We start from the raw sequence: 17,750 nt of genomic DNA, 5'->3' as shown, positions 1-17,750 counted from the left end.
GTACCTACCCACTGAGCCTTCTATCCAGTAAATATTACATTCATACTTCTTAATAATTGTGATTATTCTACACAAATGGTACCTGTAGTGTAGCACAGAAATCTAGAAATGGGGCTTAAAACCCTTTCTAACAGAATGGAAAGAGAACTTGATAAATGAACTCAATTCAAGGCAAAATCACCCAAAACTAGGAGTCGGGAAGTGTTGATTTACTGTACATTTCTCAGCTGCAGTATTGCTCGAGTGGTAACAGTACCAGCCACCCTCTTACCTTCCCGACGGAAGTAGCAACTGAGATGGGGGATGAGACGATTCTTTGCAAACCAGAAATCGTCTTCATGGAGTATTAATTGCACTAGGCTTAGTAATCCTTCTGGGACTGTAACGTGGAACAAGTCACACCATGCCTTGACATTTCTATCATTTAAAATATGGAAGAAATCCTCGGCTGAATTTCACTGCTCGCCTAAGTGTACAGCTGTGTGTAAGGAATACAAAGATTTGCCCAAGACAATAAAAACATCTTTAAAAAAAGAAATCTCTAGAATTTCAATAAATTAAGATTAAATCTAATTTCAGAATCTGGGAAAAAGGGAAAATTATGCTAAGAAAGGACTCCTGAGATAGTTTATAATAGTAAAAAACTAAAAACTTAAGTATCTAGCAGTTTACTTATTTTCTCAACATCTCTACCTTGTTCCAAAAAGAAACATGTGACCCAACTGTGGAATGATAAAATAAATTAAGGTATATTTAAAAATATCCATTTATTATTTCATTTAGGTACCACTGATTGGGAAGACATTATGCACCCAGCACAGTTCAAAGCACAGGGAATGCAGCAATCAAGTAAGATTCATGGAATTTACATTCTGGTTTAAAACAATTACACAATAATCTATATGTTGAACTATATGTATCCATCTTTAATGATGGCATATACTGGTACATAAGGATGGCATATAGATTATTAGTTTAATATTTTGTTTCTACGGAAAAAAAACATTCTCCAAGAGCCAAGCAATTCCCTTACATATTTGAGAAGATCTGGCTTGAGAGAAGTCCAGATCTATGAATAGCTATTCTCTCTAAGTATTAGAACTATAAATGTGATATATTACGGGTTCAAGAGGATGCTATATAATGAACTTCTGAAATGCAACCAACCACATTATTGTAGACTCTATGAAATGATCGGGATAGACCAAAAAAAGTGCTGTGGGAGTTTAGGAAATGAACAGTTACTGTGGTTTGAGGTCATCAGAGCAGACTTAAAAGAGACAGAAGAAACTTTTGTGGGTCTGGAGGATTGATGACAAGGAGTCAGCAAAATAGGAAGGTGGAGAAGGGCAGAGAGGGCACTGCAGGTTGGGAAGAACAGCTTGTGCAAAAGCATGGAGGCAGGAATATGCAAGTATGTTCAGGAAATAGCAAATAAGTTTAGGTGGGCCTATGACGGCAAGGTTGAAAGGGCAGGCAGGGACAGAGAGCTGAAAGCTGAATGTTAAGTGCCTGGCTAAGTAGTCTGGACTAGAGCCCAAGAGCTCATGGAAGACCACTTGAAGGGATTTTTGCAAAAAGTTATTTTAAGAAATAGTGGTCTTAAGCGAATATTATTTGTAGTGAACAAAGAATTGGCTCTGAAGTTAGTCAAATGTGGGTTAGCTGGACTCCCAGCCTCTCCACCATGGCAGCTGTGCAATCAGTCTTGGGCAGATTCCTCAACCTCCATGCATTTCACTTTCCTCATCTGCAAAGTGGGGACAGGAGTAATACCTACGTCTCATAGCCGAGGGCAGTGGGATAATGTCTGCTCAGTGCTGGCACCGGCTGCAAACATGTTCAAGAACAGTAATGTCCCAGGAGCCTCTGAAACGATGGAGCCACACAGCAGGAGACTGAGGGTGAGGGTACCAGTCAGAGGCTGGGCAAAGGGTGGGCCTGAGTTAGGACATCGGAAATGGAATTTCAGAGGAAGGGGAGGTGAGGGGGAGGGGAGACGGGGGAAGTCTTCAAAGAAATGACAGAGCTCAGTCTCAGCTGAATGAACAGGCTGAGTGGGTTAAAGATGACACTGAGGTTTCAGGAGGAGTTATAACAGCAGTACTGACAGAAACAGGGAAGTCCAGGAGCTGGGAGCATTTTCATGGAGGAGACAGAGAGTCTGATTTTAGGCAGGCTGAGAAGAGCGTGTGACAGAGTGTGGAGAAGGGTCAACAGCAAGGGAGAGGGTGGGACTACAGCACAGGTGGGATACAGAGGTCTGAGATTTAAAGAGTTTCCAGCCTTTTTGAGAGAAATGTGGTGCACATGGTAAGACCGCCTAAATTTGAATCCCAGCTTCACCATGACTGGCTGTGTGAACTTGGTCAAAGTGAGCTAACTTCTCTGTACCTAAGTTTTCTCACCTGCAAAATGGAGTTGGAAGGATTAAATGAGTTGATGCATATAAAACACCTAGAATAGTGCCTGTTGCACAGGAAGTCTGCAGTACCTATTAACTTCCCCCACAGCCACTGCCACTACCACCACCACCATCATCATTATCATTACCACCACTACCACCACCACCGTCACCACTGTTATCATCAAAAGAGAGATTGCAGTTGAAACTCTAAGCATGCCTATCATCTCCAAAGTACAGAGCACAGTCATTAGGATCAAGTTGGTCAGGATCAAGCTCCAGCTCTGACTCTCATTACTATTACTGAAACTAAAAGCAAAGACTGAATCTCGATCACCCCCACAACCAAGGCTGGCCAGAAGGGAATCCCAGTGAAGCAGAGGAGGAGCAGTCAGAGAAAAAGGAAAACTTCACAGGGCCTAAAAGAGGAGGCTCATTAGAGAAAGTCCTGCAGGGCGGGTCAGAGGATGAGGCTTGAGAACACAGCATAAACCAAGATGGCCTCCTGCTGCCAAGAATGCTTTTTCCATAGAACGAAAAAGGCAAAGTAAAATTATGGGCGAGAAGCTGGAGTCTACAGGCTGGGGGCAGGAATGAGTGAAGCGGGAAAGACTTCGGTTGTTTCATTATCGCACTAAATCCTGAAGGAGAACAGAATGGCAGGACAGAGGACACAGGCAGAGCAGTCAGGATGGGGGGCAGAAGGATCACCCCGAGACTGGGGAGAGGGCCCAGGGATGGGCCACAGAGGATTCTGAAGCACACAGGGCGACAAATACATCCCCCCAGCAGCCAGGGGCTTCCTGGCATCAAAGTCAATGTCTATTTATTTTTATCAGATGAATAGATTCTGTCCCAGTAGACTGTGTCAATCTTTTCAACAATGGAGGTGGCCATATTAAATGCCACAAGCATGTGTGAAGCGGCAGAAACTAGAGGAGAGGCTGAACTGTCCAGAGTGAGCACTGAGGCGAGCCTACAGTGTTCTAGGGAGTGAAGCTCAGCTTCTTTTCCCAACCTGAGTCTATTAAAGTCAAAGTAAAGTCTGTGCGTTTTGTGAATGTATCCAAGTAAGATCCTTTTAATGGGATGTCAGCTGGACACACTTTATGAATATAATGGCCCCCTTAAAACCATATTTTCACATAAACATTGAGTTTGAGATGTGAAGACAGCTAATAAAAATGTTGCTGACTGAGTTCATGCATGTGTAGAGCAAAAAAAATTGGTTGGGGTATGAACACAGATAGCTAAATTTCAACTTTTCTAAGCAAGGACGTAAAATAATCTAACATATCCTTTCACCATAATTTCATAAAAGAAAAAAATTTAATATTAAAAAAGTTACACCCAGGGTGGGGGTGGGTATAGCTCAGTGGTAGAGTGTGTGCTTAGCATATACAGGGTTCTGGGTTCAATCCCTAGCACCTCCATTTAAATAAATCAACCAACCAACCAACCAACCAACCTAATTGCATACCCCCTCAAAAAAAAAAAGAAAAAAAGAAAGAGTTTTTTAAAATAAGGCCGAACATCATCTCAAAATAACTTTTAAAATTAAACCTAGCCTTATTAAATACTTGATATATCATTGGTTTTCTTTTTTCATTTTTGAAGGTCAAATGAAAACTGTCTCACAGAGTGGAAATGGTCTGCAGATCCAGTTTGGACCAATGGGCTCAGGCTAATCACAAGAAAGAAGAAAGTTTCTGCAGATTAAGAGGCTCAGAGATGGTGCAGCGAAGGAATCGTGTATTAGTTCAGAAGATTTAATAACCGATTCCTGGTGGAACACCACCACCAGGTAACTGGGGATGTAAGATGCAGTATACGTTTGCTCTATATCGCCAGCAGCTGGGAAACAGGAAGTTTGTTCATGGGCAAGATGGAGCGGCAGAGAAGGCAGCTGTGGCAGGGACCTAGCAGACTGTCAAGAGGGAGGGTGGAGGGTGCTCTGGAGGTAGCACTCAGCTGTGTGATCCCCCCAGGGTCCAGGGTGCGGGAGGCTAACCAAGCCAGAAGGGAGCTGGTAATGCGATGAGGGGGAGCGCTGAAGTAAGTGGCAGTCGGGGTAGGGGCAAAACCCGATTCAGCTGTGAGGATGCAGGAGAACAGACAGGTAAGAAGCCCTAGTCAAGGCAAGGAGAAGATCTGGGGTATAAACAGAAGAAGAAAGAAAGATGGAGGCAATCAAGGGGGCTGGGAGGTGGGGAAGGTGAAAAGTGCAGTACCCACCCACAATCTGCCCCTTTTGTGTCTGTTTCTCTGGCTCATCCTGAGAGCCCACCCCGGGCAAGAACTAACCTTCTGCACACCTGTCCATTTCTTCCGAGTCCTGTAGCCAGGCCGCCACTTTGCTCTGCCCGGTTGTGCAGGTTGCAGGGAGGCTGTTGCTGCATGGTAAAGGGGACTGCCATGGAAAGCTGTTTGGGGGCACCTATGGTGAACAAAGGAAGAGTTTCGTTAAGCAGAAACAGTACATTTAAGTCACTAAAAAGAAGACAAGCATCTTCAAATTGACATTTAAAAAGAGAGGAAAAAAGGGTACACTCAAAATATGTAAGAAGCCTCTTGGCTAAACGTGGTATGAGCTCAGTGAGGCCAAAATTCATCAGCAATAATGGCACTCATTAAGCTGCCATCTCCACCGCACAGTGGAGGGGAGCTCATTCAAGTCCGTTAGATCTCAAACCCATGAGGACCTACCAACTCAAATTTTCAATAGTTTTGAATTTCTTAGTTAAGTTGTCCTTCTTACAGCAGTCTAAACTCATGATGGAATGCCTTTCCTTCCCGAAAGCTCTCAGTACTCTATAACCAACTCACGGTCTCATCAGCCACTTAAGTTTCTTAAATACATTACTCACCAGCAAGCAACTTCGCCATGCTCTGAAAGCACATTGAAAACTGTACATATAAAACGGCAATCTCGGCCAGTTATTATTATCTATAGCTGACAGACTTTCCATTAAAAGGGATTTTATGTGAAATAAATAAAAGTTGTATGATGTATATACATACTAAAGTGATGGCAGTAAACACTCAGTGAAAAAAAGCAGAAACTTATTTCCCCCAAAGCCAAAACTTTAAAATTCCATATTTGACTTTAATATTCAATTACAACTGATTTTGTCTCTTCTACATCACAACAAAGTGAAGGATGCACATACTTAGCAAACCCAGACTTACTTATTACCTGCACAGGGCCACAAACCAATTAAAATTCAGGAGTCTCATAATTTGATGCTTAGAATGCAAGCTAAGTGATAAAAAGCTCTTTTCACTCTTTATTGCATTTTGATACATGTAATGGAAATCTTTCACCAAGTTAGATCTTAGAGGTGTGTCATTTGTAACTAGAGCAATAGATCTAGGAAAACCAGCGTTGAAGCGCTTTCTTATTCCAAGGCAAACAGTGGGGAGGATCTGGTTTCAGTTCTCCATTCTCAGATGTCACCCAAGTTATTTAATAAATAACACAAGGGATGAAAACAATACATCTTTTATCAACACTCTGTGCCAAAGACACAGGCAGAAGCTGGAAGAATCAAAGGATTAAACATTTATATTTTTTAAATATTCATCTGGGATACATTTCTTACTTAATTTGGACTAACTCTGGGATTCATTCTATTTTGTGCTGAGAACACAGGAGGCCTAGAGAAACTTGGGGACTATCTTGAGCATCTTGCGTTGGATCATTGAGTTTCCTTTCATTTCAGAAGCGGTTAGTATTAGGGATCCCCTAACACCCTGTTCCTAGGAGAGAGATACTCCAGAATGAAATAAGGTTTGAGAGCCTTGTGAAATACAATTAATGGGACTTAAAAAAGTTAGCTGGGAGAAAATTTTTGCAAATGAAACCGACAAAGGCTTGATCTCCAGAATATATAAGCAGCTCATATGACTTAATAAGAAAAAAACAAACTACCCAATCCAAAAATGGGCAAAAGACCTAAACAAGAATTCTCTAAGGAAGAAATACAAATGATCAACAGGCGCATGAAAAAATGCTCAATATCACTAATTATCAGAGAAATGCAAATCAAAACTACAGTGAGGTATCAGCTCACATCAGTCAGAATGGCCATCATTTAAAAGTCCACAAATGACAAATGCTGGAGAGGCTGTGGAGCAAAGGGAATCCTCTTACACTGCTGGTGGGAATTCAGTTTGGTGCAGCCACTGTGGAAAACAGTATGGAGATTCCTCAAAAGATTAGGAAGAGACTTACCATATGACCCAGGAATCCCGCTCCTGGGAAATGACACCTGCACCCCAGTGTTCATAGCAGCACTATTTACAATAGCCAAGACATGGAAACAGCCTAAATGACCATCGACAGATGACTGGATAAAGAAGATGTGGTATATTTATACAATGGAATACTATTCAGCCATAAAAACCGACAACATAATGCTATTTGCAGCAACATGGATGCTCCTGGAGAATGTCATTCTAAGTGAAGTAAGCCAGAAAGAGAAAGAAAAATACCATATGAGATCATTCATATGTGGAATCTAAAAAGAAAACCAATATAAATACAAAACAGAAACAGACTCACAGACATAGAATACAAACTTGTGGTTGCCAAGGGGGCGGGGGGTGGGAAGGGACAGATTGGGATTTCAAAATGTAGAATAGATAAACAAGATTATATTGTATAGCACAGGGAAATATATACAAGATCTTGTGGTAGCTCACAGAAAAAAACAATGTGACAATGAATATATATATATGTTCATGTATAACTGAAAAATTGTGCTCTACAATGGAATTTGACACAACATTGTAAAATGACTATTACTCAATAAAAAAAAAAGTTAAAAAAAATTAGTTAAGTAATTCCACTGAAATAGCAAAACTAACTTCATTTCATCCAATTTGCTTACTCTCGCAGGTATTCCACGAGGTTTTTCAATGCTTTGCAAAGGAAACTTGGATATATGTTATTACATACATCCCTATGTAAGAAAACAGAAAAACGAAATCTTCGCTGAAACACACTTGAACCCAACTCCTTGTGGCAGCCAGTTATTCACAGATGTCTCTAGTCTCGGTATCAGGTGCTAAGTGGGAAGCTGGAAGACCCCTGGGCAATGCAATGTGGCCATGGTTCAGAAAACTTAATTATTGAATCAAAGGCAGAAACAGCTGTCTCCCTGCCTATTGTCTTAACTTTGATTTTTAATAGGGAGCACCTCTAGCTTTTCAGCAATACAGAAAAAGAACTCTTAATACAGCCCAAAGAACAGCTTCAGCCTCCCTTAATCTGGTACCTGGTATAATGGAAAAGACACTGATTTTGGAAACAGATGAGGATTCAGAGCTTGGCTCAGCTATTTAATGTCTATGTAACTTCCGGAGAAAATTCTTTACTGTCTCTGAGCTTTGGATATATTAAAGACTAGAAATGAATGAATGTTAAATGCTTAACACAGTGCCTGGCCATTTGAAAGGGCCACTACTTACTGTCACATTCTCTAGCCCACTTGTTTAACCTCGTGAGGAATGTCACTGGTCTCTCTCATGGTCATGTATATACTACAGCTCAAGGAACAAAAGCAAGTTTCATGTTCAAAACTTTGTGGTCTTCTTATTACCACCAAAGAAGACATCAATTTGTAGGTGCTGATAAACCCAATCTTCACTCTACTTTCTAATATTCCTACAAAGCCATATAAAATTAAGATGAAAGGAATAATAACTGTTAATTCTCTTGGTGACCCACATTTCCACCTAGTCTACACTTGTAAATAACTTTGTTAAATGTCACTATTGTCTTCTGAGGGTTAGTTTACAAGCAAATCTTCTCTTACTGGTTTGTCAAATGAGACTCCATTAACATGTTTGCATAATTTTCCAAGCAATTTCTGGGCTGATTTTTATATAACAGTCATACCTTTCCATCCACAACAGAAACATTAGCAGCCGGTGAGGATTCAGCTGTGGAGGTTGAAGGAAATATGTGAAAACTAGCATCTCTTGGTGATCTCACAATTTCGTTCTGCCGATACAATCGATGATGGCGCAGTTTGGAGACCCACGCGTCAAACCAGTCCTGGGATTTCACCTAAAACAAAGAATAAGAGAGGCAGGTAATGGCGAAACAGATCTCCTGTTTACAACTGGTACAGGCAAGAGATTTCCCTTGATATTGGCAGAGAAACTGTTGAAAAGTGACTTTACCTTCAAATGATAGATGTGTTCTTCTGTGTCAAGATCTATTCTCCGAGCTTTCTTTTTAATTGACATAACAGAGAGTCCGACATCAATGCTTCCATGGACCTTCCCTTTTTGAATCTGAAATCAAAAGACTAGTAAATAGCCTGGCAGGATGTGTGATTTGATATGTCTTTGTGTTGCAGTTGAGCTTAATGTAATCTTTAACTTATCTATAGGAGATGGAATAACACATTTCCTTTACAAAGAAGATCTAATGGCTGAGGTTCTGAAGTTAAGGTCCTTAATCTGAGGACAGCTGAAGTTGCAGTGAGTTCACACCAATTTCAATAAGTAAGACTATTCATTTCTTATTCCTGCTTTTGGCATAACTATTATGTCAAGTCTTCATAATTCTAGATCACACAGTTTATAGCCTAAAAAAGATATATTTACTGGTTCTTAAAATAACTAGGGTCAGTCTTTGACCACAACCCAGAACATCCCCAAGTAATCAGTCAGAAGACAGCTGCTGGGGGAGAATGGGGCAGCTGGGACCGAGAGCCCGGAGCAGACAGCTCTTCATTCTGGCTGTCCTCATCTGATCAAGGACACACAGCTGATTCCATGAAAGAGATGGGGACAGAACTGAAATCTGAGCCCTCCATTAATTCCCCTATACACAGTGATAAGAAGAGTATTTTCTAGTTTTGCATGCAAACGGTGACTTTTCATATTAAAGAAAAATAATTTGAAATAATTTTAGAGTCAGGATTCCCAAGATAAAAGGATGTATAAAATAGAAATGAAGTTTATAAGACAGGTGTTAAAAGGACATCGATGAGGACAAATGTTGCTTTAAATCTCAAAAAAAGCACGTAAAGCATGGTTTATGGAGAGATGCAGGGAAAAAACCCTATTTGGGTTTTCTCTCCAAGACAGAAAGGGCAATTTTTATTAGTGTGGGACTTTCAGGTTTAAGGTTCTGTTTCAAACAATATACATCACAATAGTTAAATCATCATGCAGCAGTTTGAGATTTTTTGCTAGCTTGATCGTAAACACAAAACACACCTTCCATGAACATGGAACTTCGGTGGCTTGTTAAATCTTACAGGCACAGAAATGCACAAAGCTGGTAACTACAGCACAAGACTTGTACACTATGCTGTTGACTCACTTTGAGCAGAATTCTAAATCAATCTTTGGAACATGCCCTGTGTGCTACTTACATCAAGTGGCGCCTTTGAATACTTTAACATTCCATTATCCAGGACGAAAAAACGCTGCAAGAACCAAACAACCCCCGGTTACTGTCAGGATTTTGAATTATATAAAACATTCACGAGTGTAGGTTGAACGTTGCTTGGCATTTGTCGTCAGTATGTTTGATCATTTTCATGTATTTGAATTCAGTGCACCTGGCCACAGTCAGCCACATTAAACGGAAAGGGAACCTGAGCTTGAGTTCTGTACTGTTTAGCTACTAGGGTTTTCACACATAATCCAACAGGGATGAAATCTTTCCACCAGAGTTCTTCTTAATGGGGGCGAGGGAGCAGTCCCAGGGCCTGAGCTAAGACTTTCTGAATGAACCACACTGGGGTGTGTTTGGAAGTGAGAAACAAGAGTAACCTGAGTTGGGTCACCGTGACGCTGTGAGGAACTTGTCTACAGGGAATGTTGCACCTTGAAGATCAACTCCTGCATGTCCCTGGCTACCATGAATAATTCTTAAAAATGCCCATGTCTGTTACAGAAGCCCATGGACTGGACCTATGAATAATGAATTCTCTGGAAAGTTTAAAAAGTAGCCTTATCAATATGCTTGCATCTCCACTTGGCAAAATGCTTGCATTTCACTGTTAGTAAAAGAGATTAAAAATTATTTCTGAACCATATTAAGCAGAAAAAAACCCATACACATATATATACATGGCAGTTTTTGTCTCTTCCAAGATACTCCTGGTCCAGTCCCAATGAATCAGCCGTTTTTGCTTCACAAACCTCACGAACTCTCTGCTATTGATTTCCTTTCCGCGGACAATTGACAGGAGAACAAATAGTTCCCAGAACCGAATCAAACAGTGGGTCCAGTGCCCTCTTCTAGTCTCTACAGATGCAGGGAGTCTTTCTGTGGCTGAGAAATTACTCTGCTGGGAAGTTTTTGTGTGACTCAGGAACTCTTAGCTGCTGAAGTGGCAGGCAGTCAGGCCTGGAGGCCCCCTGCACAGAACTAACAGAAGGCCACTGTAACCCCTTTGTTACAGGTTCTGGGGAGGCGGGGGATCAAGCAAGCACTGGAAGGAAGAATCTCTATAGCTGAAAAAGACTTGGTTACCTAGGACTTGGGCAATCAAATAGGCTGATGCTTGAATAAATATCTGATGTCATTAGAGACCAGGAGAAAAGATAATTTAAGGGAGAACCTCTAACTATTTTCACAGCAAAATGTTCTAAGGCATGGTCCAGAAAGAGTTGCTGCTGACTCACAGCCAGTTTGGCTGAAACACGGACTGAGAGCACTAAATTAAAGTCAGCAATTCAGATAACACATGTTTCTTGGACCCCTTTTTTCTATTTTCTCACGCCTATCTATCTATCTAAGAATTTTAGCAGGGATAACCTATAGGATGGTCACGGGGAAAGAGAATGAGTGAAGCCACCGACTTGAGGAATTGCAAAATCGTAAGATCAGAATGAAAGGCAAGGTGATTCCAGGAAGAAGTACGGCCAGTTGAACAAAATCCAAAAAATAACAAAGGTGGAGAGAGACCCTGGCCCTGGTATAATATTATGGGTTCTGGGGAGGGCCAAGATTTACGACAAGTGAGGGGAAGAAGACTCTTTGACCTGTTTTTATTCCATCTTCAGAGACAGGGAATTGAGGCAACATTTTCCATCTGTTAATTTTTAAGTCCTTCCCTTAAATTGCAAAAAAATATATTTCTTTGAAGATATAATCCATAACCTTCCTGCTTGGGCAGTGGGCAGCCATCGCCCAGCCATTTGCACCCACAAATCCACCTGCCTTGAGATGAAATCCATGCAGCAAGTAATGAACCTGTTCTCACAGTGATTTCAGAGAAGATCCTGGTCATCTACCAAAGGGCTTTTACTGAAAATGGAGGACAACTTTCCTACCCTTACCATCACAGAATAAATTCTTGCCACACAGGTCATTACAACAATATAGTGCAAAATACCTTCACCATACTTAAAACTAGAAGATGGAAAAAAGATGTGGAGTAGGGGAGAGAGGAATAAACCATATACGTCCAAGGGCAGTAAACAGACTTCCAAGATCAGTGATATTCCATCAGCAATAGGGAACTGGTTCAGTAATGGTGGGATACAGTATAAATCCCTTCAACAGAATACATACATGCATTTAAAAACATCTCAGAATACTTAATATGAACATATTCGTACTAATTTAAGTTAAAAAAAGCAGAGTAGACAACAATATGTCTCAACTGGATTTTAAATATCATGTAAAATGTTTTTTCCCTTGCATACAGATATTAAGCAAGATCTTAAGATCTCAGACTTAAGTATGACAGATTGCGGCCTGTATGGTTAAAATAAGCCTTGAAGGTTAGCTTTACACATACCACTATATTCTTGGTTTACCACCTAATGGCACCAAATAAGAGCCTCTCTATTTATGAAGATGATCTGAAGGTGAATATGATGAAAATGTTACCTTGTGCCAGCCTTTTAAAGGCCATTTTCTCTTCTTTAGCATAAAGCCTTCATGTTTGTCTGGTCTCTGGACATTGGTTTGGCCTATTTTCAGCCCTTCTATAATTTCCCAGCTGTCAGCTTCCTGAGAGAAAAGAAGAAAAGCAAATCACATGTTTCTCAGTGTTTGATGACACTTAAAGCAGATTCTTAAGTAGAAGTTGCTTTTGAAGAAATACTTGACCCACCAGAAGTATGAACAACATTCTGGGGCAAATTCTAACATCAGACACAGCTATGTACTTATCACTGCAGTGAGAGCGAGTTTCCGGGGACACCTGCAGGTATGCGGGTCCAGCAGAGATGAGGTGGAGCTGGAGTCTGGGGTAGGATGGAATTTTGATTGCCTGCATTCATAAGGTTTAAAATGCATTTTCCCAGACAGTTCCTTTGCACAGAGGCACTTTAAATTTTAAATAAGACCACTTTGATGAAACATGTTCAATTAGCACATGGGCCTGGCTTTCTGTGTAGAAATGAAAAGTTTACAGCAGCCTAAGTGGCTCCTAACCTATTAAGTTGAAGAGCAGTGCTGTGGGCATCTGTTTCCTCTTGGGGAGGCTGCATGCATTACAGAGAGCACATAAAACACCCAGTTCTCCAAACACACACCAAGAAGTCCATGCTTTCGAAGACGCTTGTCCTGAGATTCACACATCCTTGGGAGCCCATGGAAAGAGCACTACATTGCACAGCCAGGAATCTGAGATTCTAAAGTCCAAGTTATCATCCTCCTCTGTTAAAAACAGACTAAATCATGGTTTCCTCTTCCATAAGATGTTTTGTGCGTCTTTGGTGTTAAAAAAAAAGTTTTGAAATTCAATCGTCAACATTTAAAAGTCAAAAGATTTCAGACTTTAAAAACCCAAATTTCTAGCGTTTTGTGAAAGCTTAAGATCTGGCAATGCTGGTCCTGCCACAAGGGCCGGCTGTCCATCTTCAGTCTGCCCCAGTCCCCCCTGGGCCTGCTTCCATGCTGGGTACCTGCTCCTAAGCAACATCCTGGGTTTAAATCCTTGGACCAGGTGATTTCCAAGGGCCCATGCAGCTCTGAAGTAGCCGTTGACCTGGCAAACACTCATATGCTAATCTTGGGCGTGGAGCACAATTAAGCAGAAGCAGAGGCAGGAACGAGGTCACATCCCAATACAACTGCTACAGTACTGCCCACGGCACAGGGAAGCAAAATCTCTCAGCGTAACCTGCTCAGTTGCCTTGGCTCTGGAAAGCTGGATACAGCTCCCTGTGTCAGGGTGGCCCCCTCTGCAGAACGCTCCATCCCAAATTGACTCAGGAGGCTGCCTTCTGAGAAGATACTGAGGTGGGAAGCCCCATAAAGAAGACCAGCAGGACCCCTAGGCAGGTCTACTGCTCTCCTGCCAGCACCATCCGGTTCCCTGGGCCAGTGGCTCTAACTCACTTTTTGCCTCTGAAACTGCTTACTTCTAGGAAAGTGGAACTTACCCCTAAAATTCTATTGGTTCCCTGAGCTCACTCCTGATTGGTTATTTCCTTCACTCATGATTGGTCCATTTTCCTAACTTCTGATTAGTCCATTTGTAGTACTTCATTTGCATGGAGCTCACTCCTGATTGGTTATTTCTCTCACTCCTGATTGGTCCATTTCTACAAAGCTTGTTCTTAATTAGTCAACTTTTGTTATACCTTATTTGCATACAATGTTGCAAAGTGTAAACTGGTAGCCTATAAAACCCTGTGTAAACCTACAGATGGGGTCCAGAGCTTGGAGTGTTAACTCCTCTGGGCCAGCTTGCATAATAAACCTGAGTTCTCCAACTCTCCGAGTGCTGCTTAGTCTCTCACCCAGATCCAGGTTGCTGTCACAACTGAGCTGTAACACCGAGCTGTAACACTGAGCTGCAACACGTTTTTTCTGCAACATTTCGTTCTATCACAAATCATCTTTAGGCCACAGCACAGAGGCTTCAGTGGAATGGCAATGGGTGCATTCCATCTCGGGGCAGATGGACCTGCTGGCCCAGATGTCTGGGTGGGGGCTTCCCAGAACCTGCTGCAGGACTGTGAGGCTCTGACAGGACCCAGAGGCGAGGAGGCCCTAACTAGTTACTGATGTCGGCCACGGGGACAGGAAGGGAGACTCATGTCTCTTTCCCCTGTCTTCTCCTTTCATCTCAGAAGCTGCTTGCCCTATGGCCTAGTCAAGTCTACATTTAAGTCCAAAGACGTGTAAATGGAGTGGGATTTTCACAGACAATTATGTTTCCAGGAGATGTGGCTGAACAGTGCTTCATGTAAACATCATTGAGCTTCTGAAGAGCCCTCTAAAGCCAGCATCATGCTTCTACCCAAGCCCAACCCTACCACCACCACCACCCCTGCAAACTAATCTGAGACCAACGTCATTTCTCCATCTTCTTGGTCATCTCTGAGGGGTGCCTAGTGAATGAACTACATCCCTATATAAACACACCTACCAATGTTCATTTGGCAACATTAAGAATCCTTGAAAGGATCTGTCAATTTCCCTTCACATAAGACAAAAACCCCAAAAGTGATTTTCTACCTGAAGATAATAGTATCAATAACTGTGATGGATCTGGTCAAATGATTTTAAAAAAGTATTTCTGATAAGGCAATTTCAGGCTCTGCACCATGTTTTTTGGACAATAAAGGCATTATCATCAGTAGTACAAAGCAGAGCGCTTTGGAATTTTCATTTTTTAATATTGAATTGCAGTTCAACAGGTGAGCATTGCTTTTGAATAATGTTAGAACAATAGAAAAAAACAGTAGGTTCTTATATGAAGTCCAGTATCTTTGGCTTTTTATTCTCATCAGCAAAGCAAAAAAAAAAGAAAAAAAAAGACAGATTTTCATTCCATAAAAATGATGGATTTCTACTGATTCTTTTGAGGAAGTATCTGTATAATCAAGAAGTCAAAAGAATAACTTTCTACATATGTATACCTACATTCAGTAGAGCTCTCTGTTCTTAGAAAAATATCAGATGTATTTAATGACATTTCTATTTTCAGTAGCCCCTCCGCGGGACAGCACCTCTAGAAGAACAGGATTTAAAAAAAATTTTTTTAAAGGAGGTTCTGGGGATTGAACCTAGGACCTTGTGCACACTAAGCACATGCTCTACCACTGAACTATGCCCATCCCACCCAGAACAGCATTTTTATTTTTGGCTAGATCTTATTTGAAGGCTAGTATTCATCTTTGATTTATTCCAGTGTGTGTGTGTGTCTGTGTGTTTAAGATGAAAACTCTGGATTACTTGTGAAAATGGAAACATTTACTATAAGTACAAAATGCTTCTTGAATTTTTTTCTAATTAAACTCAGGATGTAATAACAGCTTGTCCCTGTGGAGCTATGGCTACTGATTTCTATCACAGCAGTTTTTTTTCTTCTTTGGGAGTTTAATTACCCAGGAATAAGAATGAAGGGGGAAGATAAATTACACAGAAAGGCAAAAAGTTAAAATGTATTTTTTAAACATAAATGCAGCAGCTCTGAACAAATAATTCCACTTACTCTGATTCAGTATTATTAAGCCCAGCAAAGAAAGAAAATGGGAAAAATCCTAGCTCTTACAGTTAAATAAGCTGTCAAACAAAGAGGCAAAGGATAAAGCCAGAGCAAACAACTCTATTTTAACTATAAATGCTGATGATAATGTTGCAAATTAAGTATGTAAGAAATAAAATATCCCACCTCAGGACTTAGTACAATCCATCTCTATGCTTAGTAGACCAGGTCTGTCTTGAGAAAGCTAAAATAACTTTTGGAAAATTGAAGGCTGTTTTTCATAATTTCAGCTGATATTAATTTTCTGTTTTAAAGTCACCAACTTCCATAGGATTACTTGTAATAGAAACAGAGGCAAAAACCCTAATGTGATCACGTCAGCACTTGAATCGGACACACAAACATTTTTGCTATTATACAAGTTTTAAAAATACTTTTGATCTAATAACAATACCTAAAATCAGAAAGTAACCTAATAACAGCCCTAGTCTGTTCCTTTGGGAAAACAGAAACATTTGCTTTCTTACTCTGTGTGCGTGCAGGCCTGTGTGCATGGGTGGGTGGGGGATACGGGAAATGCTTTAGGAGGTGAAAACACCAAACAAAGTATTTGAAAAAATCCTAAGACAGGACTATATGTACTTCGAACAATGTTCTTCTGCCACCAGCCAGTGCCCAGGAAGCCCATCTCCTCTCAAAGGGGCTAAGAGATGGTGAGATGCTGTGGTATCTGGATTGAATGGGACCCTCTGATTTCATGGGGTCCCAAGAGACGTGTTATCTATTAATGCAAAAACACAACAAGAGTCTTAGTTGTACAGCAAGATCCAAACAGGCAACTGCACGGAGAAGTGATGGGAAATGGATGCTGCTGGCGCCCTACGTGGATCCCTGAATCCAGCCAGTGGACCCATGTCCCAACTGCTGTGAGCACCATGAACTGCTAAGGCTAATAGCTCCCTCCTTCTATGGGGAGCTGCTGTTTGGCCAAGCCAGGGCCTCCACACCCGGGAAATTATGCGTTAGTATTACCTCCCCCACAGCTCTCAACAATTGAAGGACACAAGGGTACAAATGGCTGAGGGCTCCCTGACTCCGGGGGAGACCAACTCTGATATAATCCATGCTCCAGAGCCCACCACAGGATCAGGCTGAGGGTAGACGCCAGCTGAAACCCCCTCTTGCTTAGCAACGACACCTGCCCTAGCCTCTTCGCTCATGCTCTTTCTCCTGAGGTCCTCCCTCAGTAGATCAGAAGCACCCTAAGCCATCTCAGGTTGTCCGAGAGAACCTGACAAAAAGGAAGAATGTGAAATAAAGTAATGAGTGTGTCAGTACCAACTGCAGGCTATGCAAGATGGTCTGGGGCTGAGGGTGGATTAGGGAGGGAGACAATGAGCAGCATTTGAAAAGGGGTCCCTGTGGGCCTAACTTAAGAGAAGTTCGAGTTTTCGCTAAATGAAGGAGCGGGAGGGGAGCAGGACAGTATTCTGCGCAGGCCTGGCGGAAGGAGCCCAACAGCAGAGGAAAGAGATAGCATGGCCAGTGGAGGGAACTGCCTGCAGATGGATGGAGCTGGATTATAAAGTGAGATACCAAAGAGGCTGGAGATGCAGCCGGTGGGCCACGAGGCGCCAGAGCAAGTCCTGCGTGTGTGTGTCGCTCCCTACTCATTTTACCGCCGGCACCTCTCCTTTTCTATGCATCATTCTCCGAGTCTTCCTTCCTCTGTGTCTCTCTCACCATCACGGTCTTTGTCTCCCACTGCTCTAAATGTCACACACTTCCCAGCTATCTGACTGCGGACAACTTACTTATACTCCAAGTCTGTTTCCTTATCAGTAACATGAGAATAATATCAGTACTCACTTCATGGAGTTGAGGGCTGACTGAGAAAATACCTGTATATAATCCAGTGCCTG

At 41.7% G+C, this 17,750-nt stretch overlaps 1 protein-coding gene across 6 annotated transcripts in view; it reads right to left on the bottom strand.

Annotated features, from left to right (window-relative positions):
* The window catches only part of OSBPL6 (oxysterol binding protein like 6), a 186,360-nt gene that overhangs the window by 45,352 nt on the left and 123,258 nt on the right, over window positions 1–17,750 (bottom strand). For all 6 annotated transcript variants that reach the window (XM_032479772.1, XM_032479773.1, XM_032479774.1 and 3 more), the window contains exons 5-9: window positions 12,273–12,395; window positions 9,799–9,852; window positions 8,594–8,707; window positions 8,307–8,477; window positions 4,709–4,841 (exon numbers count right to left, since the gene is read on the bottom strand). In XM_032479772.1, coding sequence (XP_032335663.1) covers window positions 4,709–4,841; window positions 8,307–8,477; window positions 8,594–8,707; window positions 9,799–9,852; window positions 12,273–12,395 — 595 coding nt within the window. The remainder of the gene's footprint in view (window positions 1–4,708; window positions 4,842–8,306; window positions 8,478–8,593; window positions 8,708–9,798; window positions 9,853–12,272; window positions 12,396–17,750) is intronic.

The sequence above is a fragment of the Camelus ferus genome, chromosome 5 (assembly GCF_009834535.1).
Source record: "Camelus ferus isolate YT-003-E chromosome 5, BCGSAC_Cfer_1.0, whole genome shotgun sequence".
Lineage (NCBI taxonomy): Eukaryota > Metazoa > Chordata > Mammalia > Artiodactyla > Camelidae > Camelus > Camelus ferus.
Note: the sequence above shows the minus strand (reverse complement) of the source record. Positions and strands in the feature narration are given on the sequence as shown.